Source organism: Alligator sinensis, unplaced genomic scaffold (genome assembly GCF_000455745.1).
Source record: "Alligator sinensis unplaced genomic scaffold, ASM45574v1 scaffold193_1, whole genome shotgun sequence".
Taxonomy (NCBI): domain Eukaryota; kingdom Metazoa; phylum Chordata; order Crocodylia; family Alligatoridae; genus Alligator; species Alligator sinensis.
Genome location: NW_005842199.1, coordinates 1,017,282 through 1,042,987, shown reverse-complemented (window position 1 = coordinate 1,042,987; position 25,706 = coordinate 1,017,282). Strand labels below are relative to the sequence as shown.

At 41.7% G+C, this 25,706-nt stretch overlaps 1 protein-coding gene across 1 annotated transcript in view; it reads left to right on the top strand.

Annotated features, from left to right (window-relative positions):
* ADAM12 (ADAM metallopeptidase domain 12) overlaps positions 1-25,706 on the top strand; it is a 109,507-nt gene that overhangs the window by 61,719 nt on the left and 22,082 nt on the right. Inside the window, exons 10-14 of the mRNA XM_014521274.2 lie at positions 4,171-4,348; positions 9,903-9,992; positions 11,332-11,527; positions 23,052-23,160; positions 23,257-23,455. Coding sequence (XP_014376760.1) covers positions 4,171-4,348; positions 9,903-9,992; positions 11,332-11,527; positions 23,052-23,160; positions 23,257-23,455 — 772 coding nt within the window. The remainder of the gene's footprint in view (positions 1-4,170; positions 4,349-9,902; positions 9,993-11,331; positions 11,528-23,051; positions 23,161-23,256; positions 23,456-25,706) is intronic.

The window sequence follows — 25,706 nt, the reverse complement described above, 5'->3', positions numbered from 1 at the left end:
TAAATGGTTGTTCTCACTTCACTTATTTACCAAATAGAACAGTTTGATATGGGCCAGACTTAAGAGAGCATGTGTAGAAGAACAGTTGACATTTACATATCTTAAATATATGAAATATAAATGAATGGAAAACGTGCTGATGGGAACAAAACCAGATTTTGTTTCTTATGGAATCACTTCACTAGGGATTCTGTCGTTACAGTGAATGTCTCATTTACGGATGTGAAAAATGACATTGTGCTTCTTATGGAGACTTCTATATTCTTTGCATGAGGTTCTGCACCCAGTCTAGTTTGCATATTGAAGAGACATCAGTGATGTTATGGAATACTGTCAGTTCAAAAACAGTAGAAAGGCAGCGTTGGCCAAATTCTACCCTGAAGCAAACCCACTAATATCAGTTATGTTGTGTCCAGGTTGATTTTGGTGCTATGTGTTTGTGTCTTCAGAAGGTTTGTTTAAATGTAAATTGTCCATTGTGGGTTAAATTTCCTGGCTTAAATGACAAAGAAAGACTTTGCACCATTCATGTCCCCCTCACAGTCTTACCATAGGGCTTAGGTTGGACTTACATTGTGCTCAGTGGGTGCATCTACATGTGCACAGTTACTGTGCAGTAACTTAGGTTACCAAGTAGTAACCAAAATTACTGCACAGTAGGGATGCATGTGTACCCATGCATGCCTATACTGTGCAGTATCTATGGCAACTTACACCAATTTGGGCATAAATTTACTGCCTGCATGATGCAGGTAGCAAATTTAGGCCCAAGTAGTTACTGTGCAGTAAGGCATGTGTATGGCACTTTAGTCCGAAGTCAGTCCACACACACAGTGTTACTGCGCTGTAGCGCCTGCATGTGTAAACACCAGCGTAAAACCACTTACTGCAGAGTAACGGCACATGTAGACATGCCCAGTGTGACTGCATGCAGTCTCTGTACAGAACAAATAATTATGATCTTTATGAAATAAATGGTTACGGTGACCTAATGGTGACCCAGGTAATAGGATCAATGACGTATTTCAGTACCTGGATCGGTATCCTAATCCATCCAAGCCAGTAGCAGTGACCCTGCAGTTACCCTCGGAAGATTCTTCAAGGATTTTCTGTGCTGATGGTCTGAAGTTAATTCCTACAAGACAGTGGTCTATGACATGATAAAAAATACTGTTACACTGGAACTCCTCCTCATGCCTCCATTTAGGTTTGGAGCTGCTTGGCAGGGAAGTTTGCCCTGTTTGTTCTCTGGATGGTTTCAGTCCATGTGACAATTACTCCATTCCCTTTTACAAACTCCAGATTCACTTAAATAACATGCCTGAGCCAAATGGTATATTCTAGTTATGATTTCTCTTCCCCTCTACCAAATAATTAGTGATTCTGCTAAAAGAGATAATAATAAAAGCCAAAATGGAGCATGAGAACAAAATTAGCAAATGATATGGCTGGTTTACTGGGAAATATCATCAAAGAAAGATGAATGGGTATAGATAAAAATATCAGTGGTATAGGAAACCAGTCTTGCTTCCATTGAGAAGTACCTGTAGCTTCAATGAGTGTTAGATCCTCCTCCTGTGGCTATTTTCCATCTTGAAGCTTTCATTGTCTGCAGTTGTTGTGCTGTTCTCATTGTTTGTTTATTTTTGGATTATTTAGTTGAAGGGAAAATAATCAGAAATTTTGTAATGTCTGTGGTAAATAACATGCGCTGTACTGATGTCACTTGAGGAAATCAGTGTCAAGAACAGGAAAGGCCAGAAGATGAATGGGTCTCTTACTTCAAAATAGGAAACAGCTTGAAGTTCCTTTGGGGGAATAAATAAATTTCATTCATTAACAATGACATTATTTTGCCACCAGCATAGAATAAGGGTTCTGTTTTCCCACTGATGGACATGTCTCATTCATGCCAACAGTTCTGCCCATTCACGGAGGCAAGTGTATAGCCTTAAATAGTCAAGTTTTGAATAGCATTCTCCTCTGACAGACTATGAGTAGCTGAAAGAGTAATAGGAAAGAAAATGTATTATCTGTGTTCCAGTCTTAAATTCATATTAAATATGTGTCCTTACATCTCTCTAGCCTCACTTTAGTGTATTTCAAAGTAAATCAGTACAAGTCAAGGGCAAGATCTTGCATAGATGAAGCAGAATTCAGTTGTTCACAGTTTGATGCAAAGATCATGGCTACTTAAGTACTTTTGACTATTTTGTGTGGTATTTGTGAATCACACATGCATGAGGCTGTATGTCTGCTTGCTCATTCATATGTATATGTGCAGGATGTTGAGCACACTGTCTCCTGTGTAAAATCACCTCTGTGAAAGGTTACTTAGGAAGGTTGCCCAGATTCCCTTAATTTCCTTCCCCATATAACACCACATCCCTCTTCATTTTCCTTTGGATCCTAAGGCTTCCCACTCTTCCTTCATGCTCTTCAAAAAGTTGACAGTTTCTCTTAGGCCCTGTCATTCCATCTAAATATTGACATTTCCCAGAAACCAGCTTCTTAAGTGAAATAGCCCATTAACTTAACTTGCTAGAGTCATACATCGGTGAACCACAGAGTTGTTTAGTATAACAAGTCAAGCTCCCTGAATGCCCAGTGAAGATTATTTTCTTCTTCAGAATCATGTCTGTGTCCTGTAGTACAGAGTTAACTATTTTACTTCAGAAGAATATGTGAAAAAGTATTTTTAAATAAGGGCGAAATTAAATCTCTGTGTAAGGTACCCTCAACCTCACTATAAGATCCTAATTAACCTTTACAAATCAACAGAGGAACTTGAACCCCCAGTACATTTATAACTGTTGAACACTGTTTTTTTAATAGAAAGGATCCTTTCTTTGTTGCCTGTGGGCATCATCAAGCAGACTCTGAGAAGAGTGCTTTTCACTCTGCATTATTAGAAATAACAATTGATTCATTAAACTCTGTAATTCAGCAGTGCAGAACTTCCATTTATTATCTCATTTGCCTGCAAAGATTATGCCCTGTTCTTAATAATATGTGATTGATAGAAAGCATTTAGGGAACAAAGCCCAGTCATTATCAGGCTGGCTCCCTGGGCTGCCATAATGCTGAATTGCTGCCTGACTGAGGAGCTGTGGTGAATAGGGTCCAAGGTCTTAAGGGAAATAAGGCAGCTTGAGTATTATTTGCCAGCTGGTTGTGATCCAGATCTAATGTAATCATGTGAATGTCCCAGAGGAGAGAGGGCTCTTTGGCATTCTTTACTGTATGATAGCAGGAGTTCACTATCAGCCAAATCCAAGTGCCAATGAAGTCAACAGGCCCTCAGGGCCTGGTGCCCTATTTTTTTAATCAAGTGGCAAAAGTCTGTTGACAGCAGTGGGAGCTGAACTGAACTGTCTAAAGTAGAAACACAAATGACTCCTGGGCACATTGATACTGCTGCTGATTTGTGTGCTAACACTGTTTGGGCATTTTAAAAAGGAAATCACAATACTCATACCCATAAGCAGATTTTAGGTGGGCCTGATTCTGTTCTCAGATATATCAGGTAAGTCCAAAGAGTGGATGGTTTCTGTAACTACATTGAACTCGTCCTGCTGTGAAATGAAAATCCAGTTTGCCTTGATTCTGTGGTCCCTAGGCCTTCCCTTTAAGGGCTGGCAGGGATGGGCTGTAAAGAAAATAACTTGGTGTGCTTCTCATGCATTTTTCGCTAAGAAAACCCTGTATTAAAGAGACTTCTACAGTTTCTCTCCCCCCAAAAAATGTTGCGGGCTTTAGTGTATAAATTGGGAGCTAGTTGGGGCCACATTTTCAGTGGCCTCAAATAAATTTCTGAAGTCTTTTTGAGGTCCTGCCAGTGCAAGAAGCTCTGCACAAGCAGGTCCCAGCACTTGGACAGGATCAGACACAAATATTGTTTGCATCCATAAATTAAGGGGACAAGCAAGGAAAGTTGGTCATTTGTACTAAGAAAGTTTTAAATATATATATTATGAATCCAGTCTCAAGATGTTCTGGCAATTTCTATAGCTGAGTCCTATGTGAAAATGTAAAAATGGAAACTCTGGTGCTTGTTTGAGCATAATTGTACAGATAGGTAACTTGGATTATAGAAGAGACCTTTTTGTTCTGATAATGCTACTGTCTCTCTCTCACTCTCTTCCTTTTTAAAAATCTTTTCTCTCCCAGTTATCCATTTCCCACAGTGTTTAGCAGCTGCAGCAAAAAGGACCTGGAAAACAGCTTGGAAAAAGGAGTGGGGATGTGTCTCTTTAACCTGCCTGAAGTTAAGGAATCATTTGGTGGACAAAAGTGCGGGAATGGCTACGTGGAAGATGGAGAGGAATGTGACTGTGGGGAACCTGATGTAAGACTGCCCCACCTAATATCACTGCTCATCTCCTTGCTGCAGACATTTGGTGGAGAAGGCAGGAGGGCTTGGAAATTAGTTAAAGATGTGAAGGTTAATGTATATAAAACTTGCCCTTCATCCTTTAATTTTCAACTTTAAACGTATTCCAGGCTGTGCTTATCTTACAGCCCCTGTGAACAGCAGCATGCTGAACAGGTGTAAGTGTGTTATGCATGCTATTAGACACACTACCTGTACCTTTTCAGATTAGATCCAAAAAACTTCAGCCAAATTCATAATGGAATTTGCAGCATGGGATTCCCTCTGAGTACTAGTTAATGACTTGAAACCAGACAAAAATAGTTAATATTACCCAGATTTCTCAGGATTCTTTGTATAACATAGACTTGTCTCTTGATATTTCGAGTGACTTCCTTGTATAACCTAAATTTATACCAGAAAGTATGCCTCTCAGCAAAACTGCTTCAGTTTTCATACTGAACATATTTCCCATTTTGGTTACCCTACTAATAATTAGAAATAACCTACCCTATTTTCAAAAACCATGAGCTCTACCATTTCAAAGATCATTCACTTTAATTCTGCATATATTTCAAAGAACAGCTAGAATCAAGGGAGGAGACAGAGAACCAAGAGTAAAATAATGTCACATCACACATCTTTAATTCCTTTGGTTCAGTATTCATTGGTCATGTTGAACTTCTCCCAGATTATCAGAATTAAAAGTATCAGCAGACAAGGTATTTGTCTCCTCTGATAAATATGGCACCACAGAAAAAATAAATGGGGCAGTTAAAACAGCAAAAGATTGCTGTAGCCTTTCCACATAGTATATTGACTTTATACAAACCATAAGCACTTCCTGACAGCTCACTGATTCTTCAGGGTAACAGGGTTGGAGAAGTAGGCTTATCTTCTTATTTAAAGTCAATAGAGTGCAAGTAGCTTGCAAATATCTTTCTAACCCAGTTATCTTTCTCATTTTCACTTTTGAATGTTAGTGACACCTTTTAATGTCAAAGCCACTTAGCGTCAGTAAGCAGTGACTTGATCTGCCTCTTCTTTGTATGTTTTTTCAAGTATCTTAGAAAATCGTGACCCAGGCACAATTAATTTTACCTGGAATCTTCTACTGCAATCTGAGAGACACCAGCAAATCTGTTAGATTAGTAAATGTTTCATTAGGAAACTCATTGAGACCAGTATCAGTAGGTCAATACCAGTTCAGTGCTTTAAAGCCCTAGGCATCATTCACCCTTATATGTGCTGCTAGAGTTTGCTGGGCATGGTAGGTTTTTATTCATTATCAAAGTTAAATATCGCTACAAATATATATGCCTATACTAAGCATTTTGCCCAATAACTTAAATAATTTTATTTTGACTTTATTTGCTTTCCATTGTCCAGAATTAGAGCTTCATTTAGGATCATAGAAAAGTAGGGCTGGAAGAGACTTCACATGGTCATCTAGTTCAGCACTCTATTGACTTTAAACAAGAAACATCCCTGACTAAAATATCCCAGCCAAGTCTAGACTGCTCTTGAAAATTTCCAGGGATGAGGATTCCACAATTCCTCTAGATAGCCAGTTCCAAAGCCTGACCACCCTCATGGTTAGCAAGTTCTTCCTACTCTCCAACCTAAGTCTCCTCTACTGTAGCCTGATGCTGTTGCTCCTAGTCCTGTCCCCTACGACCACAGAGAAATGTCTCTCTCCACTGAGGTATTTGAAAACATAGCACATCAGTCGTCTTGTCTCCGAACTTAAAAAATCGTAGTTTTATTCAGCCTGTCGTCATAAATCGTGCCTTCCAGGCCTCTAATCATTTGCATTGTTTTCTGCTGAACTCTTTCCAATCTGTCCGTATCTTTCTTGAAGTGTGGGGCACAAAACAGGACACAGTGCTCCAGATGAGGCTTCTTCAGTGCTGAAGAGTGGAAGAAACTTTCCCATCTGCAAGAAACACTCCTGTTAATACAACCCAGTATCTTATTGGCCTTTTTCTTTTTTGTAATGAGCACACTGTTGGCTCATATTCAGTACATGGTCCACTGTAACCCCCAGATCCATGCCTACAGTACCACAGTCTAGCCAGTCATTCCACAGTCTATTTGTGCCTGCAGTTATTCGACTCCAAGTACAGGATTTCAAACTTGTGCTTGTTAAAATCCTTTTGATTGATCTCAGACCATTTCTCCACTTAATTTAAGTTATTCTAAATCCTAACCCTACCCTCCAGAGTGTTTGCAACTCCAACCAGATTGGTGTCATACAGACATTTGCTAAGCATGCGCTCAATCCCATGGTTCAAATAATTAATGAAGATGTTAAATAATAGTGGACCTAAGACATACCCCTGGGGAACACCACTTGATACCTCCTCCCTAGAGGATGCAAGATTGAACTATTTATGACTACTCTTTGAGCATGATGATCCAACCAGTCATGTACTGGCCTTACATTATTTTCATTTAGTCTGTATTTTCTTAGCTCATTAATGAGACTGTCATGGGGACAGTGTCAAAAGCCACACTAAACTCAAGGTATATCACATCCACTGTTCTTCCGCCATCCACAGAGCCTGTCACCTTACCATAGAAGAAAATCAAGTTGGTTAGGCATCTCTTGCTCTTAGTGAATCCATGCTGCTTATTCCTGATTTATGTCATGGGTATAAGAAATATGCGCACTACTTGTTTAACAAAGAGCAGATTGGATTTATGGCTCTGTGGGACCCTTAACTAAAACCATAAGATCATTAATCTTTGGCATCCTCAAGAAGCATTGCTCAGCCTATTAACAGTAGCAGTCCCACCCTTGCAGCCTTCCCGCTATAATGACAAAAAGCCAAATCTAGCTCAAGGCTGATGCCAATGGTAAGCCTGCAACATCAACCATTGTAGCCTGTATTAAGATTCCTAGAAAACCTGAGCTATTGAGCTGGCTGCAGAGGTACTATATGTAACACCCACTTCTTCCTTCTCCTTTAAAAGGAAAACATGTTTGAAGGAGATCATAGAAAATATGTGAGGTACGCAAAGATCACTAGAAAAATCAAGAGGTTTGTTGAAGACCATATGCCCTTCAGACAGTGCAGGAAATGGACACACATTGTTTTGTGATAACAAAACATTATGTATCTCAGAAATAACTACCGGTTGCATGATGCTGGACTTGTTGAAGTATGTCTGGCTGAGATGCTATCATAAAAAGACACTAAGAAACAAGAATGCCCGTTTTCCTATCTTCTCCAACAAGCAGTGTATCAAAGTAGCAGCTGGGGTTTGTCAACTCCCATCTGTCCCCCAGCCCCAAACTGTCTTGCTAGCAATTTTGTGTTTTGTTTTTTTTAAACACAGCCGTGATAATTTTCTAGCCCAGGCACAAAACTCGGTTGGCTGCTTTTCTTTATGATAAAAAATGGTTGAGCAAATCGTTAAAATTTTGCAAGGCTGCAGTAACTTTGTTCTTGAGCTTTATCCTGTCCTTGAAGTTTCCATAGTGTTTTCTTTTGATTTCCATGGGACTTTCTTCATGTGACTGGAGGGCAAGATATATCTAGGTTGTGTCCGTTTCCAAGCTGCTTTAGAAGGCTAACATTCATATCTCCCTACTGTATTCTGATTTTCCAAGGTTGCTCATGGGGTGAATGTATAAATGTCAGGCTTTTGTATATGCTTTTTTGTTACTTTTTTTAACGACAGCAGCTGCACAAAAATATTGACTTGGATGGCATGTTGCCTTGAGCACTACTAGAAATAGTCACAGTGACCTCCTCCTGCCTGTTTCTGTGTGGAATTTTACATATACCAGCACAGAATATCTGAGAACACAGAGAAATGCTGACATTTTCTTTTTCATATTTGTGAGTATGGTGATATAACCAGGTAGCCTTATCTTCTGGTTGAAAGGCTCTTTAAAAGCCAGCAGAGTAGCAGTAGGCTCTGAACATCATTCTAACCTAGTTATTTTTCCAGTATTCACTTCAGTGTTAGTGATTCCTTGTTAAGTCAGATTGACTCAACACCGTTGAAAAGCAGTTTTATCTGCTGCTGTTTTTTGTTAGCTCTTAGAGCACTGTGATTCATGTGAAATTGATTTAACTTGCAATTCATGAGTATAATCTCAGAAAGGCAAATCTATTACTTTTGAAAGTTCTTACTGGCTCAGTCTACTGAGAATAAAGTTGTGAAAAACTACTTATAAGAGAAAGTCCACAATCTGATCCACCAGTGTGAACGGGGAATGTATGAGTTAGTCATTATGCAGTTCATGTTTTTCAGAATACCCTGGTATAAGACCCCACTGCACTTTGCACAGCCGTATAAAGTGGCATCATTATCTCTCATTTATAATGCCCACCAGTCCCTTGTGATATAGAGTTCTGGTGAACAACTTTTTTTTTTTAAAGCTGAACGTTAATGGTATCATTTACAGAAGTTCCTAGGTCAAAGCCTCACCCAGGGTAACATTTTTCTGGACTTAGTGCACCTAACTGATTTGCATCAGTGAGGCTTTGGACTTCAGTCATTCCATAAACTGTTATAATATCTTTTTAGTATCCTTGATAGAATAACTAACAATTAGGATAGGTAAGACTTAATTTTTTCTTATAAGGTAGAGCCCAGCAACCTTCTTCAAGCCATGGGCCAGAACAACCTAGCTCTAGTCCAGTCTGGGCTAGGTGGCATCGGCGGGGTGGCTTTTCCAGCACTCCTGCCACAGCATAACAGCTGGGAGCAGCGCCCATGCTGCAACTGCTTCTCCCACTTCTCTCCCCAGCTGCACTCCCTGGCTGCAGAGCAAGTGCAGCTCTAGCTGTGACGGGGATGGTGAGGGGACAGAGATAAGTGGCAGCAGTGCAGGCACTGCATCCAGTTTCCTGGCCCCAGTGAAGCTCCTCACTGCTTAGCCCCAGTGCAGATATGGGCGCAGGCAAAGCCCTGAGACTCTGCAGGCTGAATCTAGTGGCTTCATGGGCCTTATGTTGCCAACCCCTATTGTAATGTATTTGGTTGTATCAGGTATCTTTAGGATCAAGTAGTGTTATCAGTAGTAAAATGCAATTGTATTGACTTAATTAGCATCCTCTACCTGTAATTAGGGAAGGAATTTGGTATTAAGAATTCCTCAGTGTTATACTGCCATTTCCTTTGACTCCAGTGCTGAGAAGTCAGCCCAGCACTGCAGAAACTGCAGAATAGGATAGGTATTCATAAAGCTTAGCAAAGTTCCACATTTTGTAATGTACCGGTTTGTTACCATTACAATTCTTCCTTTTAAAACACTAGTATTTCTCTGTACACCTATGTTGCTTTTACTACAGTTATTTAGAGTCATATATGCTAAGGACAGAAGAGGACCATTATGATTATTTAGTCTAATAGCCTCCTATGTAACACAAGTCACAGGATATCATCCAGGACTTCCTGCCTCAAGCCTATAATTTCTGGCTGAGCTAAAACATGCCTTTGAGCGACATCCACTATTGACAGAAAGCAATAGGGTTAATTCAGTTTTTCTCATTTTCATTTGCTTCTGGCCCAGGAATGTACAAATCGTTGCTGTAATGCTACTACCTGCACTTTGAAACCAGATGCGGTGTGTGCACATGGACTTTGCTGTGAAGACTGCAAGGTGAATTGATAGAAAGGTTTCTCTATTGTGTTGATTGGGCAGAATGTCCTAATCTTCTTAATTTGCTGATCGGTTAGCATCTTTAAGCATTAGGGCACTTCTTTTTTATGTACGCAATTAAAAAAAAACCTTTCAAACAGAGGCATTGAAGACAGAGAGCTAAATCAGGTCTCCTTAATTGTGCCTGCAGTATGTGTGGCTGTTTCAACTTGTGTGAGGAAAACACTTGCATTTGTTCCTATACACAGATTTTTGCAAAAACACATGGCTACCATGCTAGGACAGGCAATTAATATATCTTTTCTCTCTCCCATCTGAGAGGTTCTTGAAGAAGTGAAATACGAAGATAAATAATCATATTAGTCCTATTAAAACTAAAGTGTTTAATGGCGAGTCATAAACAGCAGTAGAGCTACATAGAATCATAGGAAGTTAGAGTTGGGAGGGACCTCAGGGGGTCATCTAGTCCAACCCCCTGCTCAGAGCAGGACCATCCCCAACTAGACAATCCCAGCCAAAGGTCTGTCTAGCTGGGTTTTGAAAACCTCCAAGGATGGAGCTTCCACCACCTCTCTAGGTAACCTGTTCCAGTGTTTTACTACCCTCCTAGTGATAAAATTCTTCCGAATATCTAACCCAAATTTCCCTTGCTGCAACTTGAGACAGTTGCTCCTTGTTCTGTCATCTGCCACTACTGAGAACAGTCCAGCTCCATCCTCTTTCAAACTGCCCTTCAGGGAGTTGAAGGCTGCTATTAAATCCTGAAGACTGTTGTTAGGGGAAGCCAGCTGGTGTCCTGCCACATGCATTAATATTTGCACATCACAAAGCAGCCTTTGAGTATGTGCTAGTAAAGCCTTTCAGCAGGCTGTGGCAAGCGTGTGGCTGAAAGATGAAGAGGAACAAGCCACATGCACTTTGAAAGCTTGCTTCCAAATTTTACTCATTTGCACCATTTACCAGGACCAGTCTTGGAGGACAGTCTACTTCTTGCCTGTGTTGGTGTAATGAAAACATAAGTAGGAAGTACCAGTACATACTCAGAATAGAAAGTTTCCCCAGGTTTAATAATTAAACCACTACAAAATTAACTACTTCTAAGCTCAGATTTGAGCAATGTGAGCCAGTCACTAGCTTCTGGAAGAGGACTTATGTCCTCTTTCCAAATGTCAGAGAACCTTCATGCAGTACACCAAGTAAACTGCATCATTGTCTGTATGATGTCTTAATGGTCAGCTGGTGTGGAACCAAAGAAATAAAATGTTATCATGTCATATCAAATACATCATTGTATACATTTTATGAATTTAAATTACAGCAACTTTTTTTCTTTCTTCAGTTGAAACCAGCAGGGATTTCTTGCAGAGACTCAAGTAATTCCTGTGATCTTCCAGAGTTCTGCAGTGGAGCAAATCCTCACTGTCCAGCTAACGTCTATTTACATGATGGACACCCATGCTACAGAGTAGATGGGTATTGCTACAATGGTATATGTCAGACCCATGAACAACAGTGTATCACCCTCTGGGGGCAAGGTAAGCTCTGCAAACAGGTTCCATAACTGAGAAGCCTGCTTACTATGGAGACTTTGTAAAATAAAATCGCAAGTCTCGTGACCTTTCAAGGATTTATGATAGAATTGTATATAACAGGTGTGTCAAACCACAGCTCTCCTCGCAGGCAGTGGCTGTAGGTGCAGAGGTGAAGAAGGGTCCAGGAGCAGAGATCTGGCAGAGAGGGGGTCTGGCACCTATTGAGGGTTGTGTGTCAGGCCTCACCCCTTCCCACCCTTGAACTTCCAGTAGCTCAACAATTGCACGTTGGGCCAGAGAGAGGCTCTGTTTTTACATGGTTTTTTTGCATTTACTTGTTTCAACACTGGTTCAATATGTTCCCATCTTTTTCCTGTTAAAACACTCCTGACATTGACTGATGTTATCATTAGTTATATTTTGCTTGTTGTAAAAAGAGTGTGTCTGTCTCTTTACGGCTTCTCGATTACTGCTGCTGTTTGTGGTTGACTCTGTCCCTCCACTCACTTGCTACTTTCCAGTTGCCTTTGCAAGCTGCTTGACTGCTTTCACATTCAGGAAAGGCAGTTCCCACTATTCGCTCTCCACTCTGGGCTGGGGCCCAGGGGCATTAGCAATGAGAAGCTGCTTTCTGGCTGTGACTCTGGCCAACCACCATCTTTATCAGGTTTCTTTTTCCTGGTTTTCAGCCCCTGTGTCTTCTTCCTTTCCTCCACCTGTCTCCCTGGCTCTTTTTCTTGCTCCATCTCCACTCCTGGTGCCTATGGGGTTTCTTCCTCCTTCTTCTCCCCCACTTACATGTCTGAGCTTTTTGCAGTTCCCACCTCTTCTGTTTCATCTCCTATTTCCTCTTGCACTCCCTCAGTTACAGAAATTTCATTCCCCCCATCTCTATATCTCTCTTCTGCCATTTCTATCTTGGTCTCGTGCTTCTCTTCTCCCTCACTGCCCCCTTCTGATTCTGGCTGTTCCTTAGAGGGTCTAACCTTGTTTGCAAAGGCCTTTGGATACCTGCGGTACAGATGCCGGGGGACCACATCCCAAAATTCCTAGTCCCAAATCCCAGAGCTCCAGTTGGGGAAAACACTGCAAAAGAACTCAAGAGAAGGGGAGCCAGACCTATCCTGCTTCCTGGGCCTGAACTGCAGATAGGCTTAGCTACCCAACTGGGCTACGACACAAGAACTGCTACATCCACAACAGGGACTGGGCTCCAAATCCTGACCCACGCTTTACAAGACTCTAATCCTGGTGACTTACTCCAGGGCTTAATACCCACCACAGTATTATTCCACCCCAAACCCAGGAAAGCAAAGTGAGGACAAAGAAAGTCACTGCACTTCTCTATTCCCAGGTTTCCCCATCTGTAAAATGGGAATGATAGTGACCTCATTTGTAAAGCACTTTGAGACCTACTGGAGGCAAATGCAGATTTCTCATTTTACCAGAGAAACCTGTGGATTTTGCAGTTTTGTGACAAGCCCTCTGCAGGCTGTCAGCAGGCTGCTCTCTAGGCATGGGGTGCCTGGAGAGCAGCTCCTGCAGGTAAGTTGGCGGGGGGGTGGGAGGGTTGAGACCCTGATAGGGAGGGAATTGAGCAGGGCTGGGGCTGGGACTGCTGCCCAGCTGGGCAGTGCTTGGGGCTTGGGGCTCAGGGCCACAGTGCACAGCTGCAGGGCAGTTCATCCAGGGGGCAGGGCAAGCTCCCTGTCACTGTGTACACTCCTGGGGGGGGTGACCCATGACCCCCAGATCTGTGTGTGGTGCAGGGGCTGTGCACTGCCCACTTCAAGCTTGTGCTCCCCACCATGCTGCCATGCCCCAGGGCCTCCGCAGCCCAGCATGTGCGACCCGGTGCTGCAGGGAACAGCGGAGCCGCACAGGAAGCTGCTTGCTGCTGCCAACTCCACACTGCCTGTGTCACCTGTATGCAACCCCATGGTGCCACCCCCGCTGCAGGCACACAGACAGGGTACGCCTTGCCAGGGCAGCATGGAGTTCGCAGCGACAGGCAGCTTCCTGCATGGCTCTGCTGGTCTTTGCAGCACCGGGTCACACAAGCCAAGATGAGGCCCTGGGGGAGGGCAGCAAGGTGGGAGCCTGCAGCCAGCAGTGCACAACCCCTGCCCATGCACAGATGTGGGGGGCACGGATCCCCCTGCACTCTGGGAGTGCACACTGCGGCGGAGAGCAGCCCCCTCCACCCAAGCCCGCAGCAGGCAAACAGCGGCACGGGGGGAGGCAGGCTCCGCTGTCTTGCAGCAACCAGCCAAGTCCCTGGCCCTGTAGCCCTGGCAGTTGGGAGTCCCCTCTGGAAGGGCTGGGGGAGCAGGAGCTGTGGGTGGGGGATGAGGGGCAAGAGCAGGGATGGGGGAGTTGTGGGGGGAGTGAGGGGCAAGAGCAGGGCTGGGGGGCTGTGGGAAGGGAGTGAGGGGCACCAGCAGGGCTGGGAGGAGGGCTGTGGGCAAGGAGAGAGCGGCACTAGCAGGGTTAAGGGGCTGTGGTGGGCAGCATTCATTTTAATAATGTATTTGGGGGGGTTTATCAGAGAATTTGCACATTTTTATCAGGGAAAACCAGGATCCCTGGTTATGACATCCTCTGTTAGTGATACTGGGACTTTTAATCCCATGGATACAGGGAAGCCTTTTCTTATACAATGACAAAAACTCTTTGTAAAACAGTTTCCTGTGCCATGGGAAGTTACTGAGTTGAACTGTCAATAATTCCTGTCACACAGATAAATCAGCTAAAGGTCAGCTGGCTGAATGGCCAGGCCTGTATTGCCAGCTTCATTTCCTGAGTAGGAGCTTCCTCTGGAAGCCCCAGTGCTCCAGGCTAGTTCTTCCCCTGTCACCAGTAAGGTGCTGCCCAGTATGTGCTCTAATACAAAGTTAATCTGCCATGAGCTACCAGTTAGATTATTTGAAAAGTGTTCAGTGGTCTTTGGTGTGAGTACAGGGTCCAAAATGGACATGAAAAGTTTAGCCAGAATAACTTCATTTGTCTTCAGACTAGTCCCAATAACAAGCCCCCTCCCTCCCCCCATGTTTGCATGATAAAAATGACTATGAGTCCTGCAGCAGCCAGAAATGGACACATGAGAAAGCACTGATGTAAAGTTTTTATGGTGCTGGTAACACTCATCTAGCCCTTCTGTATTTGTGCAGTTGTATTGGTTGCTGCTGCTGCTGCTGCTGCTGCTGCTGCTACATTAAGGGTACTAATTCTACTGCAATCGTGTTAAAGGGATACAGAACAGTTCTTTATCTTATTTTCAGACAATCCTAAAGACAGTTTGATAGACATGTAACCAACCCCTAATTCTGAACTCGCTGACACAAGTGTAAATCAGAAGTACCTTAATTAAAATCCACAGAGCCAGACACGTGATCTATAGCAGGAATCCTGTCTTCAGTGAAAAGCTGCACCTCATTTCTATGGTGTGCAAAGGTCTTCCTAATTGGAGTCTTAAGGGTGGCATTAAACCAAGACCTCTTGCAAAATAGCTATTGTGCATTTCACTACACCTTCAAACAAGACCAGAAAGGTAGTTGCAGGTGGAGTTAAAGAGAACACTGTGAAGATAGTCTTTAAACATTATAGTGTATTCTCATTTTTAAAGCCCAGGCAAAAATCCATTCTGCTGCAAAAATCCAAAGATTTGCCCCCTGTTTCAGTCTGGTATATGTGCCATTTTTTTTTATTCTAAAAGGAGGAAATGCTGTGTTTGAAACTTTTGTTTTTTACATGTCCTGTTCAAAAAAGTCATCTTGCTGTTGATCTGACCTATTGATAGTTAATATGACTGAAGGATATATCAATAGTAACGCAGTTATATATGCCTGCTGTTTTATTGGCATTTTCAGAAGACAGCTAGATATGCAGATACAATTGAAAAGACACAAATTATTGATTTCCTAGGAGTGGGGGTAATGTTTACTTTTAGACTGCTGGCATTTTCTACAGTGACAGGCAAATGAATCTTGGAAGATAGGGAAGGGGAAAGCAGGTGAGTGCATGCATGTATGCCTCTGTGTATAGTCAAGTTGAGATAGAATCATAAAAAATTAGGGTTAGAAGGGACCTCAGGAAGTTATGTAGTTCAACCCCCTGCTCAAAGCAGGACCATCCCCAACTAGATCATCCCAGCCAAGGCTTTGTCTAGTCGGGTCTGAAAAACCTCCAAGGATGGAGATTCCACCATGTCTCTGGGTAACTTGTTCCAATGCTTTTACTACCCTCCTGATGAGAGAGCCAGTCATCTCATCATAGAAGGCAGGCAGGTTGGTCAGGCATGATTTGACCTTGGTGAATCTGTGCTGACTGTTCCTAAGCACCTTTGGCATTTGTAGATATGCTCCGGGAGGTGACGGGGAAGGGGCACTTCAGAGTGGCTCTGAGAGCTGCTCTAATTAAAGTGCCCAGAGCATCATGTATATCAGTGTCCCCGTGCTGAAAAATGGCGACAGTGGTACTTCAACTACAGCTCATTGAACCAGCTTTAGTTAAAGCACTCTCACCGCAATATTTCAGTGCAGGGACCCTGATACACATGACACTGAAGTCTGCTGGAGCACAGTAATTACCATCAGAGCAGGCTCAATTAATCAAGTCTTCTCTGACACATTGTAATTACAACCTGTTGGAGCTGCCTCTGCACATGTATAGGCACCCCTCCTTCTACTCCAAGTGCTTAGAAATGGATTCCCTGGGGACCTACTCCATGATCTTTCCAGGGACTGAGGCTGACTGGTCTGTAGTTCCCTGGATCCTTCTCCCTCCCTTCTGTAAAAATGGGCACTATATTTGTCCTTTTCGAGCAATCCATGATCTCTCCCAATCACCGTGAGTTTTCAAAGATAATGGCCAGTGGTTCTGTAATCATATTGGCCAACTCCTTTAGCACCCTTGGGTGCATTTTGTATGGCCTCATGGACTTGTACACATCCAACTTTTCTAAATAGTCCCTGGGCTTTATTTTTTGCTACTGTTGACTGCTCACCTCCTCCCCAATCTGTGCTGCCTGGTACAGTAGCCTGGTACCTGATCTTACCTGTGAAGTCTGAGGTGAAAAAGGCATTGAATACTTCAGCCTTTTCTGCATCATCTGTCACAGGGTTGCCTCCCCCATTCAGTAAGGGGGACACACTTTTCCTGATCCTCCTCTTGTTGCTAACATACTTGTAGAAACCCTCTATGTCCCTTGGTAGCTGCAACTCCAGTTGTGCATGCCCAAGCAATACTCTTATACTTTTCCCTAGTCATTTGTACAAGTTTCCACTTCATGTAAGCTTCCTTTTGTGTTTTAGCTCACTGAAGAGTTCCCTGCTAAGCCAAGCTGGTCTTCTCAGGTATCTGACTTTATATTTGGTCAGAGTCTGTCTGTGTTACACTACTGCAGTTTCAAGGATGAGGGAGTGTTTTTTGAGCTAAATCAACATTGATATGAAATAAAAGTGCTGGTCAAAGATTTATTCTTCATGAGGACTTCCTGACACTTGGTTATTTGGGGACAAACTGAAGTACTCATCTACTTCTAAAGCTTTTCCAGGCTCAAATGAGGGTTTAGGAAAGGCCTTCATCATAGAAGAGTGGAGTTTGCTCTTACACGGGTGACTGGGTAGAAGATTGCAATGTCTGTTTACCATAAGTAGCTCCTTCTCAACACTGGAACTTTTAGGAATTAAAAAATAGAAACAAATTCAGTAGTAAATCACAGTAAGCAAGGATCTGATAACACAGGCTGCCCCCATCTAAACTGGCTGACCAAACTATTAGTCAGCCAGTTTACATGGGATCATAGTTAAACAGAGTTTTTAAAATATTTAGCCTCTAACTCCGTGATTCTCAATTCGGATGCCACAAAATCCTTCTAAAAGTGTCATGGGGTGCTGCACCGTTAGGTATGCAAGCATCTATGTATGAATCATAAGATAAACCCAGATATTTCAAGTAGGAATCCACATCATAGAAACATTCTGACTTGCTGTAGCCTCTCTCAGTTCTTTGGCAGAGAATTGCTCTATTAATTTTCCATAGTAAAGCATGAGTGAAAGTTCAGAGCTGGCATTTCCTGAGGTGGGGGGCCTTGATACTAACGATTGCCCCTGCTCTAACTATACAATGGCAAATGCAAATGACCTTTCTATGCACAAGATCACAATAAACCTGACTATTATAGTTTTAGGTAGCATTAAGCCTGATCTTCCAGGATCCCAGCAGAACCAGCAGAGAGAGGGATCCCAGGGAGAACCAGAAAATTAATCTGTGCAAAACAGAGCAACATTCCTTTATCCTTTACAGACTGTCAACAGGAACCTCTCTGACAGGAGAGAGTCTCTGAATTAGGGCTAGGGTTAGTAACCAGTGGTACAGGCACCAGACCAGCTTCTGCCACTAGGGTATTCTGTACAATAAAGAAGGTTAGAAAGTTTGCTTTGCACTGCCAAAGCAGTAAAGAGTGAATTTAAAAGGATGGCGAATCAAGACTTTAAAATGCAAAACATATGCCCACCAGGACTGTCTCCTTGCCCTTAGAACAGACTCCTGTATAAGTGGTGATTAGTGTAGTGTCTGAGTATCAGGTCTCCCCTTCATGAGAAGTATTTTTCCCATTTTACTGACCAGGAGCTAAGACGCAAAGAGCACACCTACATGAGCAATTAATGTACACAAATAAACTTAAGAGCTTATTGCTCCAGAGGTTTTTGCTTCTGGGCATGCTGTTTGAACATGTGCCTGGGAACAAAAAACTCCAGTGCATACTGCTTTGGAGTTTATTCACACGTAGCACGTGGAACCTGGTCGGAGCAGCCCGGGCTGGCAGGCTGACCACCCCAGGTCCTTTGCCAGCCCAGGCTGCTCCAGTCGGGCTCCACATGCTGCAGGGTAGCTGGTTGGGGTACAAGGGTGCTTCAGCATAGGGGCTGCCTGCTAGCTAGAGCTGCACTGAAGCACCCTATGCCCCCAGCCAGCAGGGGCAGCATCTACACGTGCACTGTTGCACATGAAAATACTCTTTGTATTTGACTTGTAATAAAATACAAGTACTACCCTGCTGCAGAGTATGTTCGCTTTGTGTGCCCTAATATGGGCACACGTGTAGACATTGAGACATTTATTGCTCAGCTAATCAGTCAACTGTTCAGTAAACATCCTGCGTAGACATGCCCAAAGAGATTAAATGATTTGCCTGTGGTTTGACTTCCAGTGTGCCAAAGATTTGACTTCCCAGAAAGTCTGTGACAACGTTGGGCACCAAACCCAAATATCTGTCTTCTCCTTCACGCCTCTTACATTTAAGCATATAGCTCCTGCCCTCTGCAAGTTCCTTCATAGCATGTAATGAAATAGGCTGTCACCTACAAAAGCTTATGTCTTAAGGTGTCACTCTGCCCTGCCTTATACTTGACTTCAGACTAACATGGTTAAATACTCTGCTGTAGTGTTTCTTTGTGTTTGTAACCTCCACATCTGTCAGAAATCTTTCTTTCCCCAGGTATTAATCTTTCTCCTCCTTCTGAATTACTACTAAGGTCTTTTCTGAAGCAGGTCATAGCAGCATCTGAAACCATATAGCCTCTATTTGTTCCTATGTTATAACCAAAGAAATGAGTTTATCCGTTTACAGATCTGAAATAAATGTATCGAGGCTGACGACTTCAGTGGCATGTTTTAACATGATGTGATTTCAAACAGCTGATTTAATTTCTTAAAAGAGGTTCAGAATGGAAAGGCTGACAGGACCTTAATTATAGGGTCACACCACCATAATTATCAAAAGCAAAGTGAAATAAGCTCTGCTCATCCAGTTCAAGGAGCTTAATAGTCACTGGAAATCTTTCACAAATCATTTTGTCTCTGCCTCTTGAGGAAGCAAAATTGAGAAAGTGCTTTCTGCTTCAGTCTGTTGCTGAAATTATGATAAATGGATTTCCTCAAGAAACACAACACGGCAATTCTCTTCCTTAAGCATCCTTTTAAATCTTTCTTTTAACTTGGTAAATCCATCTGTTCATTTCCCATATCTGTTTATAGATTTTTCAGTTATAATACAATCCAAACCTTGTAAAAGACTAGTTGGTGGAAGCTGCAACCATCTGACTCCCAAGCCCCATAGCTCACTGTGTTTTTGATGAGGCAGAAATTAGAGTGAAGCTTTGATTTCCAGACCACAGATGATCACTGGGAGTCGGGTGTTGTTCTATGCAGTGTGGTCAGAGCCTAGCAGGGAAGTACTTTTTGTCATTTACTAGGTCTGTTCCCTTGTCAGGGAACATGAGTTGGAATTAAACATCCCTCTTGGACTAGAAGAGACCATTACAGATGTGCTCCCCTTTCTGCAAGCCCGCTTTTCTCATCTGTAACATCTTGGCTGTGTCCACCTTCAAAAAAGAAAGGTTGGCATCCTACTCTCAGGGGGAAATGGGAAAATCAAGTGGGACAAAAACATATACTCCTGGAGCACACTAGTTTTTCATCCAGCTCCTTATCTGAGTAGCATACATTGCATAACGCTGATCTTGATACAGTCCAGGCAGATGATTGCAAGGGGTACTTTTGTTTTGCCAATGTTCATATAACATCCTGAGCTGCTGGAATGAAGCATTACCTTGATACAGCCTCAAAGGGAGCATTCAGTTACTGTATTAATGTAACATATTATTTGAATGATTCTCCCTGGAAGATTTCTCAGAAGAGAAAAAAGAGACTAAGAGTAATTGCACGAGATCTATTGTGTTCTGTATTCCTCAGGTCAGGTAGAAAGCTGGGGCTAAATAAATAGGTCTTTGTAGATCTAGGAGGAAAAGCAGTTGGGTTTACCTGGTCTCTGAGCTTATCACTCGTTATTTCCTATACAACCTCTTTACTCAAAGAAAGTCTTAGCTTGTGCACATTTTAAGACTTTTCTGAGACTGAATAGCTACTGCTCTTGCACTGGAAGTCACAGACAAAACTTCACACAGAAAATAAAATCTCCATTTTTTCTTTCTTCTGAACAGCACCTTTTTCTAGATGTTTCAGTTGATTTATGATTATTGCTTGTGGTTTAATGAAAAAGTGAAAGGATCCTATGAGAGTGCTTTTTAATAGTCCCAGATTTGAGAAACATCCTCTACTCAGCAAGCCTGATAGTAATTGTTCAAAGAATTTCAGGCTCTTGTCCCTCCCTCCAGGGAGCCACCAGCTCATATTTTGTTCCCTCTCTGCCCTACTTTCTGGGTCTCAACATGTGAAAAGTAAGAAGGAAAAGGGGCAGCCATCTTTAAACAGCTCTCAAAGATGTAACGTGTTGTCCATAATATTAGTAGTTTACTGCTCAGTGAAGGATAATCTTAGTGAAGCTTCTGTGAAATGTAGATAAGTAATTGAGGCTTTAATCTTTCCTTTTTTTAGTGAAAACATCCATACAAACTGTAATGCTTTTTAATTTACACTTTATTCTTCAAGAATATGAACCTTCCTAAAGCCTTCTTTCTCTTGTTAAGGTTTTTAATGGAAGCATCATGATGATTTGAACAAATAATGTACTGTGTGCATGCAAACGCACACGATTGGAAATAGCTCAAAACATTTGACAATTTTAATGCTATATGAGATATTCTGCTCCTATTGTTAAGGATCAGAAGCATAATGTGCTAAACTAGTAGTATTCTCAGCCTGCAGGCTTTCAGATCATTTTATTTTGATGCTTTGTTTTGCTGATCTTGACATAAGTCCAACATTTGTTGTTTGCATCGTACATGAGGGACTTTATTTTGAAAAATTACCCACTAGTGCAACTCAATCAGTGGTATCAATGGTAAGTGTGGTAATGTAGACAGCTCTTCACGCATCTGTTTAAATTTTAACCATTGTGCCATCTAACCTTGCACAGAGCATGCCTATGTATAGTTGTACTTGAAACACACTGGCAGTGACTTGATTTTGGTGATCAGGTGTCTCCATTGGAGGAAACTATAAAGCAATAAAGAGCTTTTTAACTTCTCAGAGAAAGGCATAATAAAAACAGCTGGCTGGAAGTGAAAGCCAGGCCGATGCAAATGAGAGAAAAGATATGATGTTTTAACAATCAGAGTAATTAATAATTGAAACAAACCATCAAGAGGTATGGTGTATTCGCCATCCCTTGAAGTTTTCAAAGGAAGACTCAGATGCTTTTCTGAAAGATACCTTTTCATCAGCAAGTTTTTGGGCCCAGTATAGGAGTAACTGGATGAAATTCTAAGGTCTGATAGACAGGAAGTCGGACAGGGTACTATAGTTGCTTTGAGAGCCGTTCAGGGGTGCCACACAATGTTAGCACAGTTAGGTGTGCAAACTTGATACACAAGATAAACTCAGAGATTTCAAATAGATATTCGTAGTGATAGAGACATCCTGACCTGTTGTGGTATTTCTAAGTTCTTTGCAACGGAAGAATTGCTAATTTTCTATAGTCAAAAATAAGTGAAAACCAAGAGCTGGCATTTTCCAAGAGATGCCTTGAGTCTAAAAAGGTTGAGAAACACTGAACTAGATGATCTTGTGGTCCTCTCTGGTCTTAAAATCTATGAATGAGAGCCTTGTCTGGACAAGCAGTCCTATTATTGCTACCACCAGTGAAGATGTCACGTTGGGATTTTTCTCTATAAAAAGGTTTGCATAGATCTTCCAGATCTAGGTCAGTGGTTCTCACCCTGCTTACATTCAAGGCATCTCTTGATAGACTCAAGGCACCCCTCAGAAAATGCCAGTTCTTGGTTTTCACTTGATTTGTGTGACTACAGAAAAATAATAGAGCAATTCTTCTGTTGCAAAAGCTCAGACTGCAATAGCTGAGAATGTTTTAATACTATGGATTCCTATTTGAAATCTCTGAAATGTATCTTCTGAATCATATTTGTACATATTTGCTAACATTGCATGACACCCCACAGTACCCCTGAAACGATATCAAGGCACCGCAAGATGCCAGGGCACCCTGGTTAAGAATCACTAAGTGCTGCATACTGTCATAGACAGCCTCCTAGCTCAACCAGTTCACAACAGCATAAGTACCATCTTAATCCAGTTTTTCCTGTCATTTCGAATTTTCCAAAATTGCATTTGAAACTCCCTTCCTCTTTCTCCTACCTCTCTTCTTTACCTCTTCAGCTCCTTGGTTCTTGCTATCAGGTGAGCTATTCTGAAGGGAGAGGAGCTGATGGAAAGATTATTCATTACCTCTCTTAGCTAAACTAGGTTTGGCACTTGATGAAATTCTCATTTCCTAAGAGGATATATGAGAGGGACACCAGCTCAAAATCTCAAGAGAATTAAGCCTGTAATGTTTATCAATTAGCCTTACCAAGCGAGACCAGTAACTATGGAAAACCCATGCACTCAGGTTGCTCAATTAGCATGCTAAACAAACACAACTGTTGGAAAGTGTTTCATCAGTATGCAGGTCACATCTTACATATAACTAAAACATCAGTGGAGCTCAAAGAAAATTATTAGACACCTTGCATCAGATTACAGTACTGATCTGTTTGTGTTACAGGTGCTAAACCAGCCCCAGGCATCTGCTTTGAGAGAGTCAATTCGGCAGGTGATCCTTATGGCAACTGTGGCAAGGACTCCAAAAGTTCCTTTGCTAAATGTGAACCGAGGTAAGACCTCACTTTGCCCTCAGAAGAATGGCTGTTATCAGGCAAGCCAGTTTTTGGATCCTTTTAAAATTGTTTAAATCTTTTTTTCCCATCCAGAGATGCCAAATGTGGAAAAATCCAGTGTCAAGGAGGAGCAAATCGACCTGTAATCGGTACCAATGCTGTTTCCATAGAAACAAATATCCCACTGCAGGAAGGAGGCAAGATTCTGTGTCGTGGTACTCATGTGTACTTGGGGGATGATATGCCTGATCCTGGTCTCGTGCTGGCAGGCACCAAGTGTGAAGATGGAAAGGTAAGATTCAGAAATATTCCCAAGCAGCCAGATTCTCAGTGTACAAAAGCGGTGTTGCAAAGTTCTGTATTCTAAGCCAAGAGCTGATTTTGGTTTGTACAAAGAATTACGTTTGTTTCTCACCATCTTTCATACTCATACTGAGCCACATTTTACCCCCTCGTTCATTTGGCCTCTTTCTGAACATATAGTTTTGCAGATACAGTGTCAGTCATGTAGACATAAATGATCTCTGAGTGCACTCAAGTACTTATTATCCAAGTAAAACTGATACTTCCTGGAAAATAATTTTAGGAACAGACATAAAGGCCAGCTACTTAAAATCTGGTTTGTGAAACATATTTATTTGTGAAATCTAAAACCAGAGGTTAGGTTTATAGTTTGGTTTGTATGTTGGTTTAATTTAGGGTTTGTTGTTTACACAAATTAATAGGCTTTGATACTTAAGCCAAAAAACTGACTTACCATGAGTTTCAGTTACTTCTTGAATGCCCATTCAGAGTAATTGTTTTGTGTTTATGAATATGGCATGCAAAACATGAAATGCTTGTGAAATTTAGGCAGTTCCACAAAACTCATTGAGTCCATAGCATTGCCTGTTGTTTTTTTTTCAAAATTATTTTTAGCCACATACAAGCTTCAGAATAAGTTAATGAGTTCGGCTGGTTGTCACACACACTTTAGTACCTCACTTGAAGAAAATGCTGTTCATGTAGTTGTACCTGGACCTGGAGCTGTTGCTAAGGTAGAAGGTGTCTTTGGCCTGGAAAAGCAGCTTTTCATTTCCAGCAAATATGTTAACTAATTTTTTTGCTGTCACCAAACCTGATTATAACATATTCACATTTTGCCAGCTTTGATGATTGCCTTGCATTGGGTTAGGCCAGCTTTCCTATAGGCAACTTATTCAGGCTTTTAGCTGAAGGGAGAGGAGTAGAGAGTAAGAAGGAAAATGATTGTTGTGCCATTGAAGGATTGAGTTGAAGGGAGCCCAAACTGCTGTGGGAGAAGGGGGTTTCCATGCTGTTGGAATGGTGTGGGCAGACAGAAAAAAGTGGAAGATCCAGAGCATTTGGGTAAATTCATCTGAATGTTTTGGAGTTCTGTTGACACATCTGTTAGGCATTTTGGTATCAGATTTAAAACATGTCTTGAAGAATTACAACTATGCTACAAGAAAACAACGCACATAACCTCTGTCATTCTGTTATAATCATTCTAATCTGCCTAATCAGTCAACTACACAGGCTAACATTTAAGAAATAATATGTTTTACTTTTAGTATATTAGTGCATTTATATTTTGGATTCTGAATCTGAAGATATTCTTTTTTTTTTTAAGATGAAGGCACCCCTTTTGAAATGCAACCATTTTAATATGATCAGAATTGTATGTGCCAGTGCATGCTCACTATCTGAATGGTGAATACTGCTGTAATCAGGATATATTCTCTCCATGCATGTATGTTGATGCCAGTCCAATCTAATTTCCTTCCCATTTTTCCTTCCCCCAGGGGGTAACTGCCCTGATTAAGGACCCCTGTCATCTCCTGCATCACTTTAATCCCTGCTTCATGCTAATTATTTTGACTGACTTTTAGTCCTACTAAAATGGAACTACAGGGGAGCAGAAGCTATATATACTGAGTTTTCAAATGTTGACAGAACATACTAATCATTATTCCAGGCTTAGCATCTTTTTTTCCCCAATCTGAAAGGGATAAATTTTCATTATGATCATCTATATCAGTCCTTTCAATTCGGCTGGTACTATTTATTAGCTGCTGTTAACCTTGCTTTATCCCAACTTTTAGCTATCTAAAACTCCATAATGATTACAAAACAAAGAATGTGTAAAAGCTTTTGTCCTAGGTTAATGCTGATTGGTAATTTCCTGTAAAATTATAATTTTACCTATATTCCATTTAAAAAAAATCAGCTTGGGAAACTTCATTGTTGGAATTGTCCAAATATAGCAGATGAATCAACACTGACTCATATTTTTCAATCCATCCACTCTTAAAACATTAATTTATAGACATCTTGGGCCATAATCACCACTAGTTCAAATCAACGTAGCTCCATTGCTGTAAGTAGAGGCATGTCAAATTACATTAGTTGCATGTCTACCACACACACTTTTCACCCAGAAATGAGCCTTCCAAAATGTGGACACATTTTAAGCAAGGAAGCTGATTTCCATGCCAGTGTAGATATGGGGATGTTGGGTGCTCCACTTCTGACAGTATACA